At 38.5% G+C, this 22,658-nt stretch overlaps 1 protein-coding gene across 1 annotated transcript in view; it reads left to right on the forward strand.

Moving 5' to 3' along the window:
• The window catches only part of LOC126474707 (agrin-like), a 273,963-nt gene that overhangs the window by 144,708 nt on the left and 106,597 nt on the right, over window positions 1-22,658 (forward strand). Inside the window, exons 13-14 of the mRNA XM_050102185.1 lie at window positions 19,952-20,137; window positions 20,385-20,564. Of these exons, the coding sequence (XP_049958142.1) occupies window positions 19,952-20,137; window positions 20,385-20,564 (366 nt within the window). The remainder of the gene's footprint in view (window positions 1-19,951; window positions 20,138-20,384; window positions 20,565-22,658) is intronic.

Here is a 22,658-nt window from a genome sequence, read left to right on the forward strand (position 1 = left end):
ACACAAGTAAAATTACCAGAGAGATGGAGAACTGCCTCTTTTTCACCATCAGGACATTTTCTTATGACCAATGGAAAAAACCAACTCATGCTTCTAGATGAGAACGAAGATTTCTCACACAATTTAAATTCAGGAATAAAGGTAAGTGGTCAACCAAGTACAATCAGAACAAACCTAAAATCTCACCAGGTCACTCTTCTTCATCAGAATATACAGTCACTTAGGAATAAAGCAAGAGAGCCTGAAATCTTGCTATCAAGTGAACTCAGATACGTTAATATACTGTGCTTAACTGATCACTGGCTGAAAGAAAATGAGTTAAAGACAGTGAAAATAACGGATTATGTGTTAGCAGCACAGACTTGTAGATATAAGTTTACACGTGGAGGGAACTGCATATACATAAAGAAAGATATCGAATTCAATAACTTAGACAATGTTGAATCCTTGAACACTAAGAAAGATTTTGAAATATCAGGCATAGAAATTCCAGCATTCAAATTAATTGTAGTATGTTTATATAGATCTCCAGATACTCACCTAAAAAAATTCAATACTCGGCTTGATACTTTATTAAATAAAGTAGTAACAAATCGAAAAACAGTTCTTATATGTGGAGACCTAAATGTAGACTTTAGTAAGTGAAGCAATTCGAAATCTGAGCTGATGAACATATTAACAGACAATAATTTGGAGATTACAATCCACTCCCCTATATGTGAAACGAATCATTCTAGCACTACCATAGACCAAATAATAATAAGCTCCAAAACAAAATATAAATCAGTTGTAATAAAAGCTGGACTGGCAGACCATCATGCACAGGCTATAAGCTTTTGTGTAAACACTAATCCATCCTAGAATTATATGAGGAAGACTACACACATGGGCAGAACTTTCAGTAATACTGCAGTACAAACATTCCAGAATTATCTCCAACAAGAATCATGGGAGATAGTGTATAGTACAGAAAATATTTCTTATAAATTTCAGACATTCATGAATATTTTTAAGTATTATTTTGATCTTGCTTTTCCATTGAAAGCCAGAACAGTGCAAACTACTAAAAGCAACAAGTGGATTACTAATGGTATAAGGAAATCTTGTGCTAAAAAACGGTACCATAACAATATTGCAAGAAGCTACAACACAACTCAGGAGTTTGATAGTTACTTTAAAAAATATAAATCTATCTTAAATAAAATAATAAAGGAGGCAAAGAAATGAGACAATGACAAATACATAGAAGATGCTTCAAACAGAAACAAAACAATCTGGCAAGTTGTAAAAAAAGAAACCAAATCTTACAAAAGTAGAGTTAATAATATAGTATTAAAGGCTGGCTTGGAAAACATTAATAACCCACAGGAAGTAGCTAATATGTTTAATAACTATTTTATAAATGTAACAGAGAAACTACTACAACAGACTACTAATAGAAAACAGCATACAGAAACAGGGAAAAAAGTCTCAAGCAGATCAATGTTTCTGTACCCAACAAATGTAGAAGAAGTACAGGTTACAATAAAAAGTCTCAAAATGAAACACTCTGCAGCTGTAGATGATATACCTGATTTCATTATAAAGAAGTGTGGGGACTTGATTACTGAGCCCTTAACCCACCTATGTAACCTATCTTTTGCTACAGAAACTTTTCCTTCATGTTTGAAAATAGCAAAAGTAAAGCCATTATACAAGAAAGGAAACAAAGATGATGTTTCCAACTACAGACCACTGACACTTCTGTCTGTTTTCTCAAAAATATTAAAAAGACTTTTCAATAAGAGGCTAACAGAGTTCTTAGAGGTAAATGGCATTCTGTCAGAATCTCAACGTGGATTTAGAGCAAACCACTCAACCGAATCTGCACTTCACTCCTTTCAATTAGAGGCACTGATAGCATTAGACAACAAAAAACTTACCATGGGCATATTTTTAGATTTGTCAAAGGCATTTGACACCATAAATCATGACAAATTGCTACATAAGCTAGAAAATCTTGGCATTAGGAGAACAGCTAGCAACTGGCTCAGCTCTTATCTTAAAAACAGGGAACAATATGTTGAAATAGATCAAGAAAGGGACAATGTCATTAGGAAATATAATTCCAAGCTACTGACTGTTAAATATGGATTGCCACAAGGATCAGTAATGGGTCCTGTTATGTTCTTACTCTATGTAAATGACCTAAACATAAGCAATGACAGCAGTAAAATATTTCAATTTGCTGATGATACGAGTGTTCTAATTACAGGAAACTCAGAAGAAACTCTTGTAAAAAACATAAAAGAAACCACTGACAGGCTAACATGTTACTTTGATGACAATAACTTAATAATAAACACTGAAAAAACTGTAGCTATGGATATACACACAGCACAAACAAAAAAATCTGATATCACCCAATCTACAGCTATCTGGACAGACAATTGCCGAAACAGCCTGTACCAAATTTCTTGGACTTCATCTACAAGACAACTTCAAATGGAAAGCATATATTGAGCAAATGAACAAAAAATTAAGTGCTTCTTGTTTTGTGCTGCGTACATTAAAAAATTGTACCAGGTACAACACCCTTCAGTGTGTATATTATGCAGTGGTACACTCTCACCTCCGGTATGGGATTATGTTCTGGGGAAATTCTGGAGATGTCATCAAAAAAAAAAAAAAAAAAAAAAAAAAAAAAAAAAAAAAAAAATTATAAAAATAATGGAAGGGGTAGATAATCGCAAATCATGTAGACCATTGTTTCAAAAAAGGATGATCCTGCCACTTCCTTGCATATATATACTTGAAAATATAATGTATTTAAAGTAACTTACGTACAAAAAGACCACTAATCGCACAATACACAGCTAAAATGCAGGACAAAAATTGGATGTACATGTTCAAAGCGCCAACCCAAAGTTATTTCAAAACAGCCTTATCCATCCTAGTATCAAACTATACAATGCCTTACCAGATACCATTAAACACATACAAAACATTGGCCACTTCAAATCTAAACTGAAGTCGTACTTAGTTGATCGCTGCTTTTACACAGTAAATGAATACCTACAAAACTAATTTTTTTTTTTTTTTTTTTTTTTTTTTTTTTTTTTTTTTTGTTTACCCAATGTAGTCTCATTCAGAAGAACATTTGTATTTCATCTCTCTGTATATAACGCAACAACATTTATTTAAGTACTCATCATTAATTGGTATATTAATGTGTGTTATTGTATACAAAGTTGTATTATATGTAAAACTGTTAATACTAACAAAAAAATCCAAATATCTATTGCACATTGTGCAGCTGTAGATGAAAATGGATCAATAAATCAAAATCAAATCAATGTTTGGGAAGAACTCAGCTATAGACTTGATGTGTGCAATGTGACAAATGATCCTCACATTGAACATTTACAAGGTTTTTGGTAAAACTGTCTGAGTTGCTCCTTTATTTTACATATCATTTTTAACTGTAAGTTTAATATAATGAGTATTATAAAGTGTTAAAACCCTGATATTCATTTATAAACACCCTATATACAGACCTTAGGGTTTCAGAATTAAGATATGGTGATAATCTTTTTAATACCTATAGACGGGGTGTTATTTTTTTACAGACATAATCAGCTTGTTGCTTCCATAAAAGTCGATCATCTATGCATGAACCCAATAATTTACAGTCTGTACAGATTTTCGATAGAATTTCGCCTATCATGGTATTTTGTCCATTTGGACCACTTGGTTTAAAATATTAGTTTTTTCTTGGTTTAAAATATTAGTTTTTTCTATTTTTACTTTTAGGTTGTCTCTTTCAAAGTGAGCCCTTGCCTTTTCACTAAAGCTATGTATCTCTTCAACTTGGCTGGGTTCACTGTCTGCATAGCAGACACCATATGTATTGTCTGCGTACATAGTGATCAATTGCGTACTATCAAAAGAACTTGGGAAATCATTTACATAGCATATGAATAGAATTGGACCTAAAATGGAGCCCTGAGGAACACTAAAATGTCTATTTCTTATACTTGACCTTGTCCTCTCCAGTATTTCTCCATTAGAGTATATAATCTCCTTGCTCTGCTGTCTACCCGTTAAATATGTTTCTAGCAATTGCGTGAGTTTTCCAGTGACACCACTCTTCACAGTTTTTGATAAGAGCACATCATGATGCACTCTATCAAAAGCCCTTGAGATGTCCAGGAATACTCCTGCTGCTTGGGATTTTCCATCTATTTTTTCAAGTGCATGATGGACAAATTGTACTGATGCTGATGTGGTACTTCGACCTCTTCTGAAACCATGCTGGAAATCACTTAATTTGTCAGCATTGTTATAATATTCCAGGATTTTTTAAATATTATTTTCTCTATCAGTCTGCTGAAAATTAATATTAGGGCAATGGGTATGTAGCTCTGTACATCCTTTATTTTCCCCTTTTTGTGTATTGATTTAACTACAGTCAGTTTCAACTCATCAGGGAACTCACCATCTTCAAAAACACAGTTTATTAGATGAACTAGTGGTTTCATTAATTTATGTTTGCATTTATTCAATAGGTATCGAGAAATTTCATCTAATTCTGCTGATGTTTTTGTTTCTGAGTCTGCAGAATATCATATGTGCTTACTGCGGGTAGTGTGCTGTGTTCTGTATATCCTGTTTCATAGAGACATCATTTTCCACAGTATCTGTGAATTGATTATTAAAAATATTTGCTGACTAGAAAGGGATCAGAGATATCATCCTTATTCACAGTTAATTGTACATTATTAATAGGTTTATTTTACACATTTGCTGGTTGATGATAACTGGTTTTAAGCCCGCCGGTACTTGGGTGTTGCATGGTGGTACTGTTTGTGTTGTCTTCTTTGTCCATATTAGTCAATAATCTATCTTAAGGAATGCTTGATTTTGATTCACTGTCAGTGACTACACTCACAGCTAAGTTGCTTTTTTCCTGTGGTTGAAAACAACTGTGTCGTTCTTTGTTTCTCATGTCCTTTTTCTTCCCATGTGGTTTGATGCAGCTCGTCGTGATATCACAGTCTACAGTTGAAATCACTTCAAAAGGGTTTTCGTGCACAAAGATTGTGTCACAGGCCTCAATTACTCCAATATATAGATAATATTTATTGTTTCAAAAGGAAAATTCACTGGAGAAAACTGTACAATTAAGAGATAAAATTGCTATTCAGTACTTGACTTCAGGGCACAAAGATTTTAGAACTGCTCATAGACATATATAAAAGTACATGAAACAGGTCTAGCTTTCAGAACTATAATTTACTTCCATGAGAAGAAAAAAGGGATAGGTTGTGGAAGATTAAAAAGGGAGGACACATCACTGAGACACCAGACTCTGTTGTGAGGGTGCGGCGAGAAAGGAATAGATATTCTGTGTTCTTTACTTGTGTGTGTGTGTGTGTGTGTGTGTGTGTGTGTGTGTGTGTGTGTGTGTGTGTGTGTGTCTCAGCAGTACTAAAATTTTCACTTTTTTTGTCACTGTAGTCATGTTCTGAAATCACAAGACACATCTAATGCGACTAATGATTTTGACAACAACATTTTAAGGTACTCTGTGTTTGAAATGTATATGAACTGTGAGTATTCAACATGACATAAACTTCTTACAATGGTACATGGGAAAATTCACTTCAGAGGTAGTACTTCATCAATACAAAGTGTTTTGTAAAAAAAATGTTGGGTTTACGTACTTTAAAAGTAATGATGGAAGAAAATTTTAGCAGCAAGAAGCGGTGTAGTTGTGGCAGAAGCTATATGTCTGAGGTAGCTGCACAAAATTAGGGAAAAGATAGTTCAAAGTTGTTACCTTGATGAACTATGGGTGAATCAGAATGATTTTATGAAAATGTGCTTAAAAATGAGTGGTGATACTGGCAAGTTTTTTGGTTCCCTTAGGAAAAGTTCACAGAGAACTAGGAATTCTATACACTAGCTCTTCCCCTGATTTTCTTTCTGGGAGCAAATTTGTATTCAGGTGTAAGAAAAACAGAATGACTGCTATTTGGAAATGAATGCTGTCACTTCTAAGAACTGGATCATCGTAATGGACAATGATATTACAGTCTTAAAACTGCAACCCAGACCTGCTTGTAATACTAATGCAGAAAGTCAGTGTCCAAAGCAGAATCATTATCTGAATAACAGCAATATGTGATTGACTGCAACTCATACGATGTGCTATACTAGACTGGGTTAGCAGCTGCCTGCATTGCCCGGCTCCTGTTGTGAAGAAAATAGTTCTTGGAGATTCACTGTGACTGTGAATTTGTAATCAGAAAATGTTTAAAGAAAAACTGCATGAAGTAAATTAATATTGCATAAACCCCGAGAACCCCTTTTACTTCCGGAAACTTCAAAAGCAAGCCTATGTATGAGAAGTTTCCCAATCCTGTTAAAATTGTGATGATAAAATTCTTTGATAGTACAAACAGTAAAACACTCTGAAGTTAATTTGATAAATAAGGACACAGTATACTGTAATTTTGCTTACCCAGATAAACTTGCATATAGACATGAATGGATGGAAATATGATGTTAAGTGGCATGTAAACAAAGATTGCGTACTTTGACAGTTGTCAAGTTCAGGGTACCAATACACTAACTTGCACCAGTGGTGAGTAAGCTACTTCTCTGTAATTGGTCGGTGTAAATAACTTTAATGGCGGATGCCTCAACTTATACATCTGGCCACATTTCACTGTACAACACACAAATTCTCCTGCCTAAACTACTGTATATACACATCAAAGCACACACTTCCAAAACACACATACAATGCATGCAACGACTAGTACAAATACACTGAAACGCAAAGACAAATAAATTATGGCAATAACTACTGTTAGTGTCGGGGTCAGCAATCACTGAAGGTTAACAGTCTTTATGATACACACTACTATACTTTTATTTACTGTGTGAAACATTAAGAGATAGTCTGTTACAACGCAGAAAGAAATTAAATTGGTTACAGTTGTGAGTTCTCGAAGAGAGATATGGTTTTGAGTCTTATCTGTTCTGGGTTGGCGTGATATGGTGAAGGCGGTAGAAGCAGTTAGAAGTTGCTGATACGAATCCTGTAAGTTCATCCATTTGCTTCCCTGGCAGTAATATATTCTCTTTTCCTTACACAGCACTTCAAGGTTGTATTATTTCAATTGCAACTTTCACACACGATACTTTGGCACAGTCCATACATCATGTTTAAATTAACATTCCATTTGCTATAATTTACCTACTGCAAAGTTAGACAGTTCACCTACTGTTAATATACATGGTTCACGATAACACTGTTCCCGCGAAAACAGTCATTTATGTAGCAACACAGTTCACAATTTCCACATTGGCGGTTAGTGTTTTAGCATATGTCACATGTCATAGTCAAGAACATGAACAATATTAAATTCGCAGTTTATGTAATGCAGTTCAATTCTAAACCAGCAACAATACTGTCTGTTCACGAGTGCATTGTCACTACCACAAAAATTGTTCTGCAAAAACCAACAGCGTTCACATAATTCACCAGCCATTTAGAATGCCCATCATGGAGTCAAATTTCAAACTGTGTCTAACACACGAAAGTCCAATATTCATATTGCATTAAAAGCATACCCTTACTACACACAATACTTGCTTTTGTACCGGCACGCTCACGCGCCATCTGCGGCTGTCTGCCACACTGTTCGACCCAACAATTATCGATACCTCTCTCACTCCACAGTTCTTACAACACTTCTGCCTATTGCATTACGTTTCACACAATACATTTAACAAAACTATCTGAATGATCATCAGAAAAAAAATCCAAGTCTTTACATAAGGAACTCATATAGGAAAGAGCAAACTAAACATAGTCGCACTTCATGTTCTACACTATATAACCAAATAAAAATATTCTACATCATTAGACATTTAAGAAAAGGCCATAAAAATACATTTCATTATTACTCATGGTATCACACTGTGAGAGTGGATAGACCACATGACATTCGACATACGACTCTGGCAGCAATCATCGATTGCAAGATGCATCACATTGGAGCTGTAATTGATATCCACCATTGGCAAGAAAACTGACACATAGGGCCAAAAATGTCCAGGCTTATGCTGCTGCTGCTGGCAAGGAGGTTGGGAGTGAGAGGAGTGGCAAAATTCTCTGCCAACAACAGATAGAGCTGCATGGTTGTGGGGCCATCCAACTGAGATGATCCAACAAGGGACTAAGACAATAGTGGAGATGGTAGCATGCCAAAGGCAATGGGTTGTGCCAGTATGACAAGAGTGATTGGAGATAGGGAAAAGGGAACAGTTCTGTCCCCATGGGTTTCCACACCATTGTCCACTAACCAAACTGCCACAGGAACGTGGGTGGTGTGATGGAAGGGCAGTAGGCATGGCTGATTCAGATGTTCAAATTTGTGTGAATTCCTAAGGGACCAAACTGCTGAGGTCATCAGTCCCTAGATTTACACACTACGTAAACTAACTTATGCTAAGAACAACACACACACCCACGCCCGAGGAAGGACGGACAGGAGCACTTCCTGCAACTGTGGTCAGGGTCAGAACGGGTTGCACTGGTGAGTCAGAAGATCACCTCTGGCCATGGCGTCAAACAGCTGACAACCCCTGTGTCCTACGATGAACACTTGGGCCCACTCTGAATGCTGGCCAAAGGTGTGTGACCAGACACAGGTGACCTATGTGTAGGCAGGCACACTGTACAGAATGCAGGAGGTCTAACAGGGAGCAATGCCAGTGCCCACACAGTGTTTTGCCTGGACTGATCCCATTGATGGGAGTGGACTGATAGATGGCAAGAAAGCTGTGGAGGGCTTCCTTGGTGAACAACGTAGGCAAGGCCTTCCACTTCTGAGGTTTAAAAGTGCTGACCATCTGCTCAGCCTCTGCATTGGAGACAGGGTGAAATGGTGTGGTGGTCAAGTGTTCGATACTGTTACGGTGAAAGAAGACCTGGAACTGCAACAATGAAAGTTGATGGCCATTTTCCAACACCATAGTACATGTCAGAATTGTTGAGAGGGCATGAATGGTAGCAGAGCAGGGAAGTTTGAAAGGATGTCCTCCACCAGCAGCCACATAGCTCCCTAAAACAACCTGGCAAAATCAACATGGACCCTCTGCCATGGTTGGTCAGGGTGGAGTCATGGTGAGAAATGTTGTACATTGGCCACCTGACTGAGGGAGCAGGCACAACAGGAGCAGCACACACATTCAGTGTTGGCATCGAAGCCAGAGCTGTAGATATGCCACTTGTCCAGTGCCTTCATGTGCATCATCCCCCAGTGAGAAGCATGAAGAGGCTGGAGGGTGTGAGGTCAGTGTGTGGGCAGAATAGTGAATTGGCACTCAGATTTCTCTGTGGTCCAATGTTAAGGTTCCCCTATGGGGTTGAGCAGCAAATGCAATTCGAAATAACTGAGCGAGACCATGTTGGTGTGACAGGAAACATGCTCTGGCCACCCCTTCTGTACATCAGACAGAACTATCCACTATCCCTGCTTGCCCCAGGCCCAGCAGTCTGCTGTTCAATGCTGGCAGCTGTGTCCAGAATGCCTGCTTCAATGATCAGGACTGAACTGGAGTTTTTTGCTTTGTGTGCAGCACATCACAACACCAAGGAGGGCAGTTGCTTCTGACCTGTTTCTGAAATTACAAAAACAATCACTTGATGCTGAGGGGGGGAGTAGAAAAATTGGCATACTCAAGTCTCTTAAGAGAAACTGGTGATATGGATACCCATGAACTCAGCTGAGACTTAAAGCCAAAAAAAGATGGTGACAAGCCAGAATCAATGGTTGACCACTGGTCATTGTGGTGAATTTCTTTTGTGAAAGCATACTGAGCTTCAAAAGCAACCTTAAAAGATTTAGCAATTTTAAGCACTTTACTGAGACTAAGGTCAGATGTGGTCAAAGCTTTTACCGTAAAGCCCCCCCCCCCCCCCCCCCCTCCGCCTCGAAGGCAAGGCACTCAATCACATTCCAAATCAATGATTCTGCGTATGAAACTTTACTGGCCTGAAATGTGCAAGACTCTGCAAGTTGTCAGCGTATGCTGTGTAAGACTATCCATGTTGTTTATGACAATGATTAAACTTTAGTTTAGCTGCAACAAGGTGTGTCTGATGACCATAGAATTCAGTTAACAAAGGACAGTGTTCATTGAAAGACAGATCACTAGTAATCAAGAGTGGTAATAACTATTGAATCAGTTTATAAAAACAGCTTCTGGGAGTATACGTATTCCATTGACCAATTCATGTAGTATAACAGGTGTTTATATACAATGTTAAACTACTGAAATATAAAACTGAATAATAAATCCAATAGTACTCTGTAGCTATATTTATGTAAGTCAATTAGACACTTATACAACTGATTTCGCAACTTTTAAGGTGCATCCTCTGGTTCATAACTGTACAGAAAATTTTTATAAATTAATACTCTGATAATGGGAAAGATGAAGTTATCTGAGGTAAGTTAAAGCACTGAGTGAATAGAGTTAAACAAGGAAGACAAAATTGTAAGGGTTGTTTCAAAAATAAGGTTCCCACATTTTTTTTAGACACAAAGAATTTTTTATTCGAAAAATCGATTACACCATTGGAAATGTTGATCTTTAAGCTTTTTTCCACATAGTTCCCATATTTTCTATGCATTTTTTCTGTCGAGTAATCCACTTTTGCATTCACACCTCAAAAGAAGTCTACCACCAACCCGTTGAGAAACTTGGAAACTTCATCTTGCAATTCCTCATCTGTCGGGAATCGTAGACCGCCTAGGTGCTCCATCAATTTCAGAAACAGATGGAAATTGCTGAGTGCCAAATCGAGGCTGTAAGGGGGGTGGTCAATGACATCCCAGCCAAATTTGTCGATTAACTCCTTCATTTGTTGCGACACATGTGGACGGGCATTGTCATGGTGCAGCCTTATGCCTTTGCTAAGTTTTCTCCTACGACAATTTTGTATTGCCCGTCTGAGCCTTTTCAAGGTCTCGCAATAACCTGTTGAGTTTATGGTGGTCCCTATAGGCATAAAATCAATGAGCAGTACACCACTCCAGTCCCAAAACACCAATGCCATGATTTTTCCTGCTGACAGCTGCTGCTTAAACTGGTGGCGATCCGGTGTGTTTCCATTAGCACGATTGTTGTTTTGTTTCCAGAGTAATGTAATGGCACCATGATTCATCTCTCGTAACAATAGGATCAAAGAAGTCTTCCTTATTCTCGTCGCATTCACTCCAGAACTTCCGAGCACAGTCGACGTGCTGCTGTTTGTGGACTTCTGAAAGCATGTGCGGCACCCAGCGTGCGCACAACTTGTGGTAGCCTAGCTTTTCATTCAATATCCTGTCAATTGAAGCTTGAGAAGCCTCAGGAATTTGAGCAGCCAGTTGCCAGATGGTGATTCGCCGATCTTTGAGCAGGATTTGCTCAACTTTTGCCACAACTTCATCTGAGATTGACAGCCTCCCGCTTCGTTGTTCATCGTGGACGTCCATATGGTCATTGGAAAACTCCCTACACCATTTTCGGATGTGTTGAATGCTTATACATGTTTCCCCATACACTTCACTCAATTGCCGATGAATTTCTACAGGTAGTAACTTTCTTGCGTGCAAAAATTGGATGACCGCACGAATTTCATGCCTGGCAATGATGGGCTCCATTGCTTATGGCTGTCAGGCTGGTACTGACCATTGTAGAGCCATACTGGTTGTTGGAATTGGTGGTGGGGGATCCGGTAAACATGGTGGTGTTGCCAGATTTCGCATTGCATGATGCACGGTAGGGGTACAGATTTGGGAACCTTACTTTTGAAACAACCCTCATCACTAATGAATGTCCAGTGAGTAAAAGTGGATAAATGGAATTAGGAATCAAACTGATCCTTGACTAAAAAACAGTTCAGCAGTAACTAAAATGAAAAAGGAATGGGTACATACCCATGCAATGTAGAATTGCCAAAAATGAGACTGATCTGTGTAAAAATCACGTTACTTGATATAGGCCCACTGGAATATATTTCAATCAGCAAAGTGATGACAGTTCTTTTTCATGCTGGGATCTAGAAAATGCAACAAATAACTGAATTAATGAAGCAGCTGTCCTGCTGAGGCATACAGTGTAACTGATCTTCACTGTTGTAATGTGTAATGGTAAATGTTTGGCTGCTTACCAAGATTTGGTTATTATTATCTGTATATTTATTTTCTAGTAAAGTAATTATTTTTATCAGTAACAAAAATGTTAAACAGACTAATTTCTTTGTATATGCGTTAACACATTAGGTTTTTGTGTGAAATCTATGGAAGAGGTGGCTTAGAGTTCCTGTCATAATGAAAAGGGAAATGGCAGACAATTGCAGAAATAAATTGTATATGTAATGCTTGTGAGGAAGGGCAAACTCACAAGAAAACATAAATCAAGAGGGACATGAGTGTTGAAAAATAAACAGAGTAAGAATGAAATGATGAATGTGTTCATTTTCATTTACACACTGCCAATTCTTTTGAGATTAACCTTTCTCTCTGGCTGCAAACTGCTAACAGCTCACTGTTAATACCCAGGAATTTGATTGATCACTGTTAGCCAATAATTGCTTCCACATTCTTCCTTTGAAATTGTCTATTTCATTTTACAAGTCAACAGAAACTTGTCGCCTCCTCCAGCTGTACACCTCACCCTCCTTCAACATTTCTCATATATTTTCATCTCTCTCTCTTCTTCCCTTTTGTGTGTTACAGTCTCTGCAGGAACATGGAAGCACCTCTATTCATATTCATCCTAATCACATGTCCAGCAAACCTTGCCCTTTTCAGTCTAATTGCCGGCTTATATTGTCCTCATACCCCAGTATAGTTCTTCTCTAGATCTTTACGATCTAGTACTTTCCTCTCTTTGTATATCCATTGATTGGTGCATACAGTACCACATTCCTCACTGCTGCCTTGTAATGTTTGATCTTGTGTCTGTAGATATATTATTTTTGTTGTATTTATTTCTTGTCATACAGAAAACTGACCTCATCATCTTTATCCTATCAACTATTCCCTCATTGTTCCTCTTTCTTCCTCTTATATATTCACCCAGAAATTTAAAATTGTCCACCAGTTGCATGCCTTCTGGTGTTCTTCAATCCCCAGTTGTATTCCGTGCCTTGCCTTGTTGCAGGTGATTCTCAGTCCCACCTTCCAGGCTACCTTTGATTGTCAAGTTGTGACTTTGCATCTTCTTTTGCCTCATGCACTGTTGCTATGCCATCAGCAAAAGCTAGGGAGTCCACTTGAACCCTATCGGCCTTTTCATAACCCAAATTCATAATCAGGTTTATACTACAGTAAGAGAATCCCAGTCTGTTACATTACACAGTATACAGTGGCTAAACTTTCCATACACTAGTGTGAACCAGGTGCATTTTATTTACATTACTGATATTTTTTAAGTTCATCCTCAATCTGACATTCTGTCACAATGTCAACAGATTTGCCATTAATAAATTCCTCATTACAACTTCTTCCTCCATTTCCACAATTTTTACATTCTCAGTATCTTTTTGCATTTTTATAATCCAGCTCATTAATATTATCATTACAAAACTACTACTTCTTCTGACTTGGCCTAAAAAGAATTAACAGTAACTAATATCTGCTTATCACATTGGTTTTCAATTTCCCTCTCCTTGGATGCACTATCATTAGTACAAGATGCTGTTTCAGAGTCCATACTTTTATTTGAATTTTCTGATATATCCTCAAAACAAATTTCGTGGAATCTAGTTTACTAACTGATTCACAATTAATTACATTTTTTTTAGAATGAAATTTTTACTTTGTATCATAGTGTGTGCTGATATGAAATTTCCTGGCAGATTAAAACTATGTGCCAGACTGAGATTCAAACTTGGGACCTTTGCCTTTTGGGCGGGCAAGCGCTCTACTGACTGAGCCACCCAAGCGGAACTCGTGAGCCCTCCTTGCAGCTTTACTTCCATCAGACCTCATCCCCTACCTTCCAAACTTCAAAGACGCTCTCCTGCAAACTTTGCTGGATTATCACTCCTGGAAGAAAGAGTATTATAGAAACATGGCTTAGTCACAGCCAGGGGGATGTTTCCAGAATGAAATTTAAAAAGCATCACTCATGTGAAGTGAAATTCAACTTGCCCTTTTCTCAAAAGATGTACTGCAAACTGTGGATGATGGACAACAGGGAGATTCCATATTTCTAAAGCTCCAAAAAGTATCTGACGCTGGACATCACTGCAGACTGTTAATGAAGGTATGAGCATACAGAACAAGATCCCAAATATGAGTGTGGCTTGAAGAAAACTTAAGTAACAAAACACTGTAGTTGTTCTTGGCGGCGAATGTTTATTTCAGTTTACTGGAAGAATTTTAGAAAAGTGTGGTTCATCTGTAAAGGAGGCAGCATCATGTAGGATACTAGTGCGAGGTATTCTTGAGTACTTCTCAATGATCCTATTCTGCCAGCATACATGTCACATAAGGACTATGAAGATAGGATACAAGACATTATGGCTCACTCAAAGGCATATAAACAATCATTTTTCCCTCACTCCATCTGCAAATGGAACAGGAAAGGAACTGTCTAGTAGTGGTACAAGGTACCTTCTGCTACACACCATACAGTGGTATGTGGAGTATGCAATGTACATGTAGATACATAAATTTTCAATTTGCAGCAAACTGTGCACTGATATGAAACTTCCTGGCAGCTTAAAACTTTATTCCAGACTAAGACTCAAATACAGGACCTTTGCCTTTCACAGGCAAGTACTCTAACAACTAAGGTACCCAAGCATGACTCATGACCTGTTCTCAGAGCTTTACTTCTGCCATTCCTTGTCTCTTACCTTCCAGACTTCAGTGAGCTCTCCAGCAATGTTCACAGTAAAGCTGTGAGTATGTGTCATGAGTTGTGCTTGGGTAGCTCAGTCAATAGAGCACTTGCCTGCCAAAGGCAAAGGTCCAGAGTTTTAGTCTTAGTCTGGCACACAGTTGTAATATGTCAGGAAGTTCCATATTAGTGCACACTCCACTGCAAAGTGAAAATTTCATTCTGGAAACATCCCCCAGGCTGTGGCTAAGCCATATCCCTGCAGTTTCCTCTTTCTTCCAAAAGTGGTATTGCTGCAAGGCTCACAGAAGAGTTTCTTTGAAGTTTGGAAGGAAGGAGGTGAGGTGAGGTACTGATGTGTGACAGCAAGTAAAAACTCATAAAAAAAACTGAAATTGGTATCTGTGTACAAAGTATTCGAGCTCTTTTCTGAAATGCAACGACCACAAATTATATGTTCAAAACAAGCATTTTTGAGAGATCATCCTTTGTGCTCATCCAGAGAAAAAGCAAAAATTGATGATGAGTATATTGAATTAAACCAAAAACATACAGCAGCTAAGTGGTTAAACTGTAAGCATAAATGTGGACATGTGCTTAATGATATACTTTGTCACCATTGCTGTTATTGTTTAATGCTTTTCTTACGAGCCGCACTTCATATGCTCACCACTGTTAAAGTATTATTTTAGGCTTGATGAGAGAAACACAGATGTGAAAAAATGAGTTTACTTCCCCAGTTGATGTAACAAGATTATTAGAAGTTGGCTCAGTGTATTTCTGTGCACTGTGTTAAATGTAAATTTGAAAGAAAGCTCAGGTGCTACAGTTTCACTTCATGCCCTGTATCACTGCTGCCAATCTTTACAGTCAAGAGTGTGTGGTGTGTGCGGTGCAGAGTATATACATGAGTAGTGTATATAGTTGTTGCAACTGTATCTTGTCAGATTTGAACATGAAAGCCTTTAGCATGTGCTATTACGAAACCCTTTTTCTATTTCCATCTGACATCTCTGTCATAGGACATCATCTGCATAAAAAGTATATTTTCAGCACTTCAGAAAGTTCTTTCACCCATACGTGCACTCCCATCACTGAAGGGCCACTCCTTCTCTCCATACATGCAGTAGGTCAGCTCATTCTAGTTGGTGTGGTGTGGTGGCTGCACTGGCAATTGGATAACTTAACAAGCCGCCAACCAATCAGAGTTCACTAGCCAGAAATGGGCAACGTTTCCTCAATTATGATCAAGCATGTTCTTCGAGACTCAGTGTTTGAATTTAAAAGGTTGTCTATTGATATAGTACATTGGAAATACATGCAAAAAGATGAGACTGAGTTATAAGTGGAACAAGAAAAGGTGGTGGCCAGGCACCTTCATCTTGTATTGGCTCATTCCGGAATGCTTCATGTTGACTGTCTTGTTTTTCCAGTACCGTTGCAACCTGGCAGTAGTTGTATCAAACTGCACAGTGAAGCTAAATGTTGCAAGTTGTGTTGGCAACACCGATCATGGATTACATCACTCTCCTCTCTCACATCTCCCCTCTCCACAATGACCTAAAATATTCCCTAAACTCCACCACCACCCATGGTGTGAACCATCTGTCCTTTGCACCATTTATAACTCATTCAGTAACATCAAATGTCAATAGGATGAAAACGGGACAAAGTCAAGTGAGAAGTCAAGTAAGAACTGAGAGTCAAGGTGAACCTTACTAGGAAGAAATTTAAAACTGGTGAATTTTTAGCTAAAGTCAAGTGAGACATTGAGCAAGAACTTAGAATCAAGGTAAACTTTATGAGGAAGAAATGTAAAATTGGGGAATTTTTAGCATTGATCTTACAGATTTTTCACAGGGGCTACTAATTTATGGTGTAGAGTCACAAACAATGTAAAATCAGAGAATGTAAAATCAAAGTTTCACTGTATACATCTTCTAATGTATTCTTTCACAATTTTTCATACTCATCAGTTCCCTTTTGCTGGTAAATTCATATCCAGTCTTTGACATTACAGTGCAGTATGAAATACAACAATTATCTGAGTCATGACTGCACTGAACATGAACTGCGCTGACACATTGCAACTCTATAACACAGCTAACTGATTCTAAGTGCTTTGGCCTGACACTGGCCCGTATATAGAAAAGTAATAATTCTTGTTGCCATATACATTATTTATTTTAGAAATTTTATAGTAAAAATAAGGCATACTTACTTGTATTTTTTGTCAGAAAATTATTTTTTCTGATTCCAGTATACATCCACCAGGCAAATAACTGTAGCAATATATTTTGTATCAGTTCAGATATCAAGCCAATGTTTAAACACACCCACCCAACCAACCACACACACACACACACACACACACACACACACACACACACACACACACACACACACACCTACCTGTGCGCCTAGATCGTACTGGCTAGACATACGATGCTGGGATTGCATTTTGGCAGGTGGACTGGAATAGGATGGGGATTGTCTCATGAGGATGGGTAGAGGAAGGGAGAGGCAAGAGACAGGAAGAGGGATTGGATGTGAATAACTAGGAGCTAAGAGGGAGGCAGTATGTTTGCTGGCTTGGAATATGGGATGGAGGAGTTGTTGATGAATGGGCTCGGCATGTGATGCATAGATACCAGAGCCAGTGATTTTAGTGCATGTTGAAGTCGATCTGTAGGCAGGGATTGATAGGGGATGACAGGACAGTGGGAAGGGAAACTGTTGGATGGAGGGTTCGGGGATGGTGGGTTTACAGAGACTGAGGTCAGGAGGGTTATAAGATTGAAAGATGTGTTGCAAGGATGACTCCCATCTACATAGCTCGGAGAAGCTGATAGTGGAGGGAAGGATCCAGATGACACAAGCTATGAAGCAGCTGTTGAAATCAAGCATGTTGTGCCAGTGGCTGGTCAACTCTGTTCTCTGCCACACTTTGACAGTGGCTATTCATTCTGGTGGATAGCTGATATAAAACTGTGAAGTGGTTGCACCAGAGTTGGTATATGACGTGGCTGCTTTCACAGGTGGCCCTGCCTTGATGGTATCAGATAACCAGTGACAGGACTGGAGTGGGAAGTGCTGAGTGGATGGATTGTCTTGCACCTGGGTCTTCCACAGGGACATGGTCCCTGTTGCACACACCAAAAAATCACTATTTTACAGCCTGGTCACCCATGGACCATGTATCTGCAGCCATGAGAACTCCATTGTCACATATGCTGAAGGTCTCAGGAGGGTCTTAACAGACAGGCACTCTTCTACAAATCTACTCCACAAACAGTTATATTTTCTCACCCCTAATCCTCCTATGAGCCCCACAAATCAGCTACAAAGGAATGCCCCCTTGTCACCCAGTATCACCCAGGACTGGAACAACTGAACCAAATCTTTCACCAGGGCTATGATTATTATGATCATGCCTGGAAATGAGGGACATCCCATCCACGGTCCTTCCCAAACCTCCTAATGTGGTATTCCAATCACCCATCCAACTTATGCACAATCCTGGCCCAGCCCCCTGCCACTCTCCAGCTCAGCACCTTGGCACAGGTATCATATCCCTGTGGAAGACCCAGGTGAAAGACCTTGAACATGTTGCTTCCAATCAATGACACTTTCTACCCTAGTCATGTCACAGTTTAGTCTTACCCTATCATAAGCAGCTATGTCTTGCATCAACTCTGTTGCAATCCGTGCACAGTTTTTTATGTCAGTATGACAACCAACCAGCTGTCCACCAGAATGAATGGCCACTGCCAAAGTGTGTGGCAAGAACAAAATTGACCAGCAAGTGCCACAACATGCAGCTGAGTGCAAAATGCTTGGCTTCAGTGGCTGTTTCACAACCAGGTCCATCTGGATCCTTCCCTCTGTTACCTGCTTTTCTGTACTATACAGATGCGAGGTATGCTTGCAATACATTGTTCACTCCTGCAACCCTTCTGGCCTCAGTCTCTGAAAATCTTGTGTCCCCATACCCTCCACAGAGCAGTTTCCCATTTCTCCGTCCAGTAACCAGGCATCACATGCCGAGCCTGTACACCTACCGCACCATTCTCCCACATTCTTAACCATCAAAATGCTGCCTCCCTCTGAGCTGCTAGCTACCCATCCCCAACCACTCTTTGTGCATCCTGTGTCTTATTTCTTCTATCCACCCCACTTGATACGACCCCACACCACCCTAATCCACTTTCTGAAATGGGATCCCAGCATTGTGCATCCACTGGCATAATTTATGGCCACAAGTGTGTGTGTGTGTGTGTGTGTGTGTGTGTGTGTGTGTGTGTGTGTGTGTTGGTGTTGGTGTGCATGCACTTTGTATGTGTATTTGTTCTCTAGCTTGATAAAGGATTGCCGGCCGCTGTGGCCAAGTGGTTCTAAGCGCGTCAGTCCGGAACCGCGCTGCTGCTGCGGTTGCAGGTCCGAATCCTGCCTCGGGCATGGGTGTGTGTGATGTCGTTAGGTTAGTTAGGTTTAAGTAGTTCTAAGTCTAGGGGACTGATGACCTCAGATGTTAAGCCCCATAGTGGTTACAGTCATTTGAATCATTTTGACAAATGATTTGTTCCAAAAACTAGCAAGTTTTCTTTTTCTTTTGAGTGTGCCTGTCAGCGACTCAACACTCCTGCTGTTGATTGAGTGGTCTCCTTTACTCCTAAATTATTTATGTTAGTTATCAATTTGTTATTTGACCTATATTTTATTATATATTCTTGGTAACTGTTTGTAATTTAGCATATTTATTTCATAACGGTTTCATTATCATCTCTGTGTAGTCAAATTTCAGATTTATGGGTATATGTGTTTGTTTCATCTGAAAACAAATGTGTTGCTGTACAACCAATAGTGCAGATGCACTGTCTGGTAGAAGTTGCCAATGAAACCCCAATTTAGCAGTTAAATACATTTGTGAAGAATACTTTTGATTAATCAGTTTGTAACAGTAATGATTTATTGCAAATAAGAACTTATTGGTATTCTATGAGTAACTGCAATCTAAGATAAAATGTATAAGAAATGTAATTTTCCTTTTCAGAAGTGCTTGTTCCTGGAACAGAACGTCCAATAAGAAGATCAACTACTTATCAGTATACAGAGGCTCTTGATGTTAACCTTCCCATCTTTAAGTTTACAAGGCATCTGTTGGTCCCAGTAGCACCAGATGACAGATACTTTTATCATTCTGGCAGTTTGCATCAAGAAGGATCTGACAATAACAGTGGTAAGATATAGAGAACATTTTATGTCTTGGTAGGATTGTTATTTTAATTCTGTATATGCCAGTTAAAATTTTATGATTTTAATGTGGTAAATTCTTGTAAATTAAAAGATATTCTGTAGCTTAAAAATTCGATAATTGACAGTGTTATCTTTCTAACAAAAATATGAAAGTTAAGCATGCAGATATGTATACAGTACTTGCAGGAAATATTTACAAAAGTGATTTAATTTGGTTTTAACTTTTGCAGATATTTCATTTGAAGCTGTACTTCAACCTACACCTGCAACTGTTCAGTTAATTATTGCTGCAATTGGAGAAAGATGTGGTACTAATTCATCGTGCACCATTCCTAAGAGCCACTGTATTTCTGGCCAGTGCATGTGCAGTGATGGCTATTTCGAAGCACCAGACAGGCAAGGCTGCATTGGTAAATTAATTTCAGTTGTAATCACAAGTCTGTGATTTGTTAAGTACCATTACTAATGGGAAAAATACTTACACTTCAGCTGTTATTAAAATTGTTATTAAGTTTAGTCTTAGCTTATACTAGAAACTTTTTGTTAGTTACTCACTGGCTGTAATCGGTCCACCACAACAATGGATTGCATGTAACAGTAAACCTGTATCCAGTATGGGATGAACTCTCATGTACTCTTCAGTGGGTATTGTAAGATATGGGGATATAGTGAAGAAAAAGTAATAACAAAAGAATGTCAACATATTAAAATATTTAATCAACTTTCAGATCTAAGAAAATTTGTAGGGGTTGAAAAATCAGCCAACCAGTTGCAAAACAAAGATTTATTAGCACTTTACCTAGGTTTTCATACTTCTAAAAATATCTTCTGCAGAAAGAGTGGTCCTTGTTACATCACATGATGGAACATTAGATTAGATGAAGCCGAGAGGCCCTTGTCATATATAACATTGACAAAATAAGAATTATCCTAAGCCATGGCTTTACATAGCAGCCAGATCACATGTATCATACTTTAGAATGAATGCTCACTAGTAAATTCCCGCAGGTAGAGACTCTGGCATGACGTACACGTAACTTATGAAAATATTTTATCCTATGACTCCTGTTGCACTTTATGTTGACAAGAGCCTCTAACTGTGGGCATTTACTAGTGAGCATTCATTCAAAAGTACGACGTATGTAATCTGGCTTCTATATAAAGCCATTGCTTAGGATAATTCTTGTTTTGTCAATGTCTTATAAGACAAGAGCCGCTCGGCTTCATCTAATCCAACATTCCATCATGTGATGTGACAAGGCCCACTCCTTCAGAAGAAGATACTTTAGAAATATCTAAACCCAGGTCAAGGGCTAATAAACATTTATTTTGCAACTGGATGACTGATCTTTCAACCTCTTCAGATTTACACAGTTGCTGTTTTGCAGCCATGTTTAAGATTTCTAAGAAAATTTGTAACAGAAGCTAACTGTCTTCTTCCCACATCCCAAAAGAGGAGTGAAGTGAGCAGGAATCGTGAAAAATGTAGTTTTTGCGATTATCAAAGCATAATTCACCCAGAAAAAGGAAATGATAGGAAAGGAGCAAAAGAAAGGTCCAATTTTGCAGGTGCTGGAAGGAAGTAAAAATCACTCCAAAACTGAGTGAGAAATGATACCAGTTGTAGGAAAGGATTAAAAAATAACTAACAGTTGTGTGTGTGTGTGTGTGTGTGTGTGTGTGTGTGTGTGTGTGTGTGGAGGGGGGCGGGGGGGTGCATGCAGGCCAGTTTCTGCCCTCTTGGCTGTTAGTCAATAGACACCAGTCTTTTATCATGAGTGGACCTTTGTTAAAATTCAAGTAATTTTTGCAATTCAGTGGTTACATTCTAACATTAAATCTAAGTATTTATACATATGAACTTGAAATTATTTTTTGATTTTTCATTTGTTGAGTCTAATTGAAATGTTCAAATATCTTCTTATGCTTATATCACTTAAACACATTTAACTACTAACTTTCTGTGAGTTTTGTAATCTATACTTTTCTCCAAGAACTATCTTATTCCACATGTCGTAACCTGAAATTTTGTCTGTGCACTTAACAAACTTCCTACATGACATAGATTGAACTGATGCATCTTCATAACCTCAGTTCTCACCACAAAGCACAGACACACATATTATTTAAATCAGTAGAGAATAAAAATCAGAAAATTCTTTCTGTATTAAGCTATTGTTGTAACAAATGCTGCATGTGTGTAAACACATTGGCATACAAAACAGGGAGGTGAAGCAGAGCCAGGTGGAATCCAGGTGCCAGAACATGACTGTTGATCTTGTATATGTTGGTCTTGCATAAGTTATTTTAGATGGTTTTCCATGGGTCATGACAAATGTAGACCTGGGTCCATTTCCTAATAGAAACTGCAACACTCAAAGAGTTAAAATACAAATAGACACTGTATACAGTTCCAGGATTCATAGACATATGGTGCACATGAATTTCCTCCATTACAGTGGCTGGTATTTGTGAGAGCAGTAAGAGCACCTTGTTACAGAATT

Source organism: Schistocerca serialis, chromosome 4 (genome assembly GCF_023864345.2).
Source record: "Schistocerca serialis cubense isolate TAMUIC-IGC-003099 chromosome 4, iqSchSeri2.2, whole genome shotgun sequence".
Lineage (NCBI taxonomy): Eukaryota > Metazoa > Arthropoda > Insecta > Orthoptera > Acrididae > Schistocerca > Schistocerca serialis.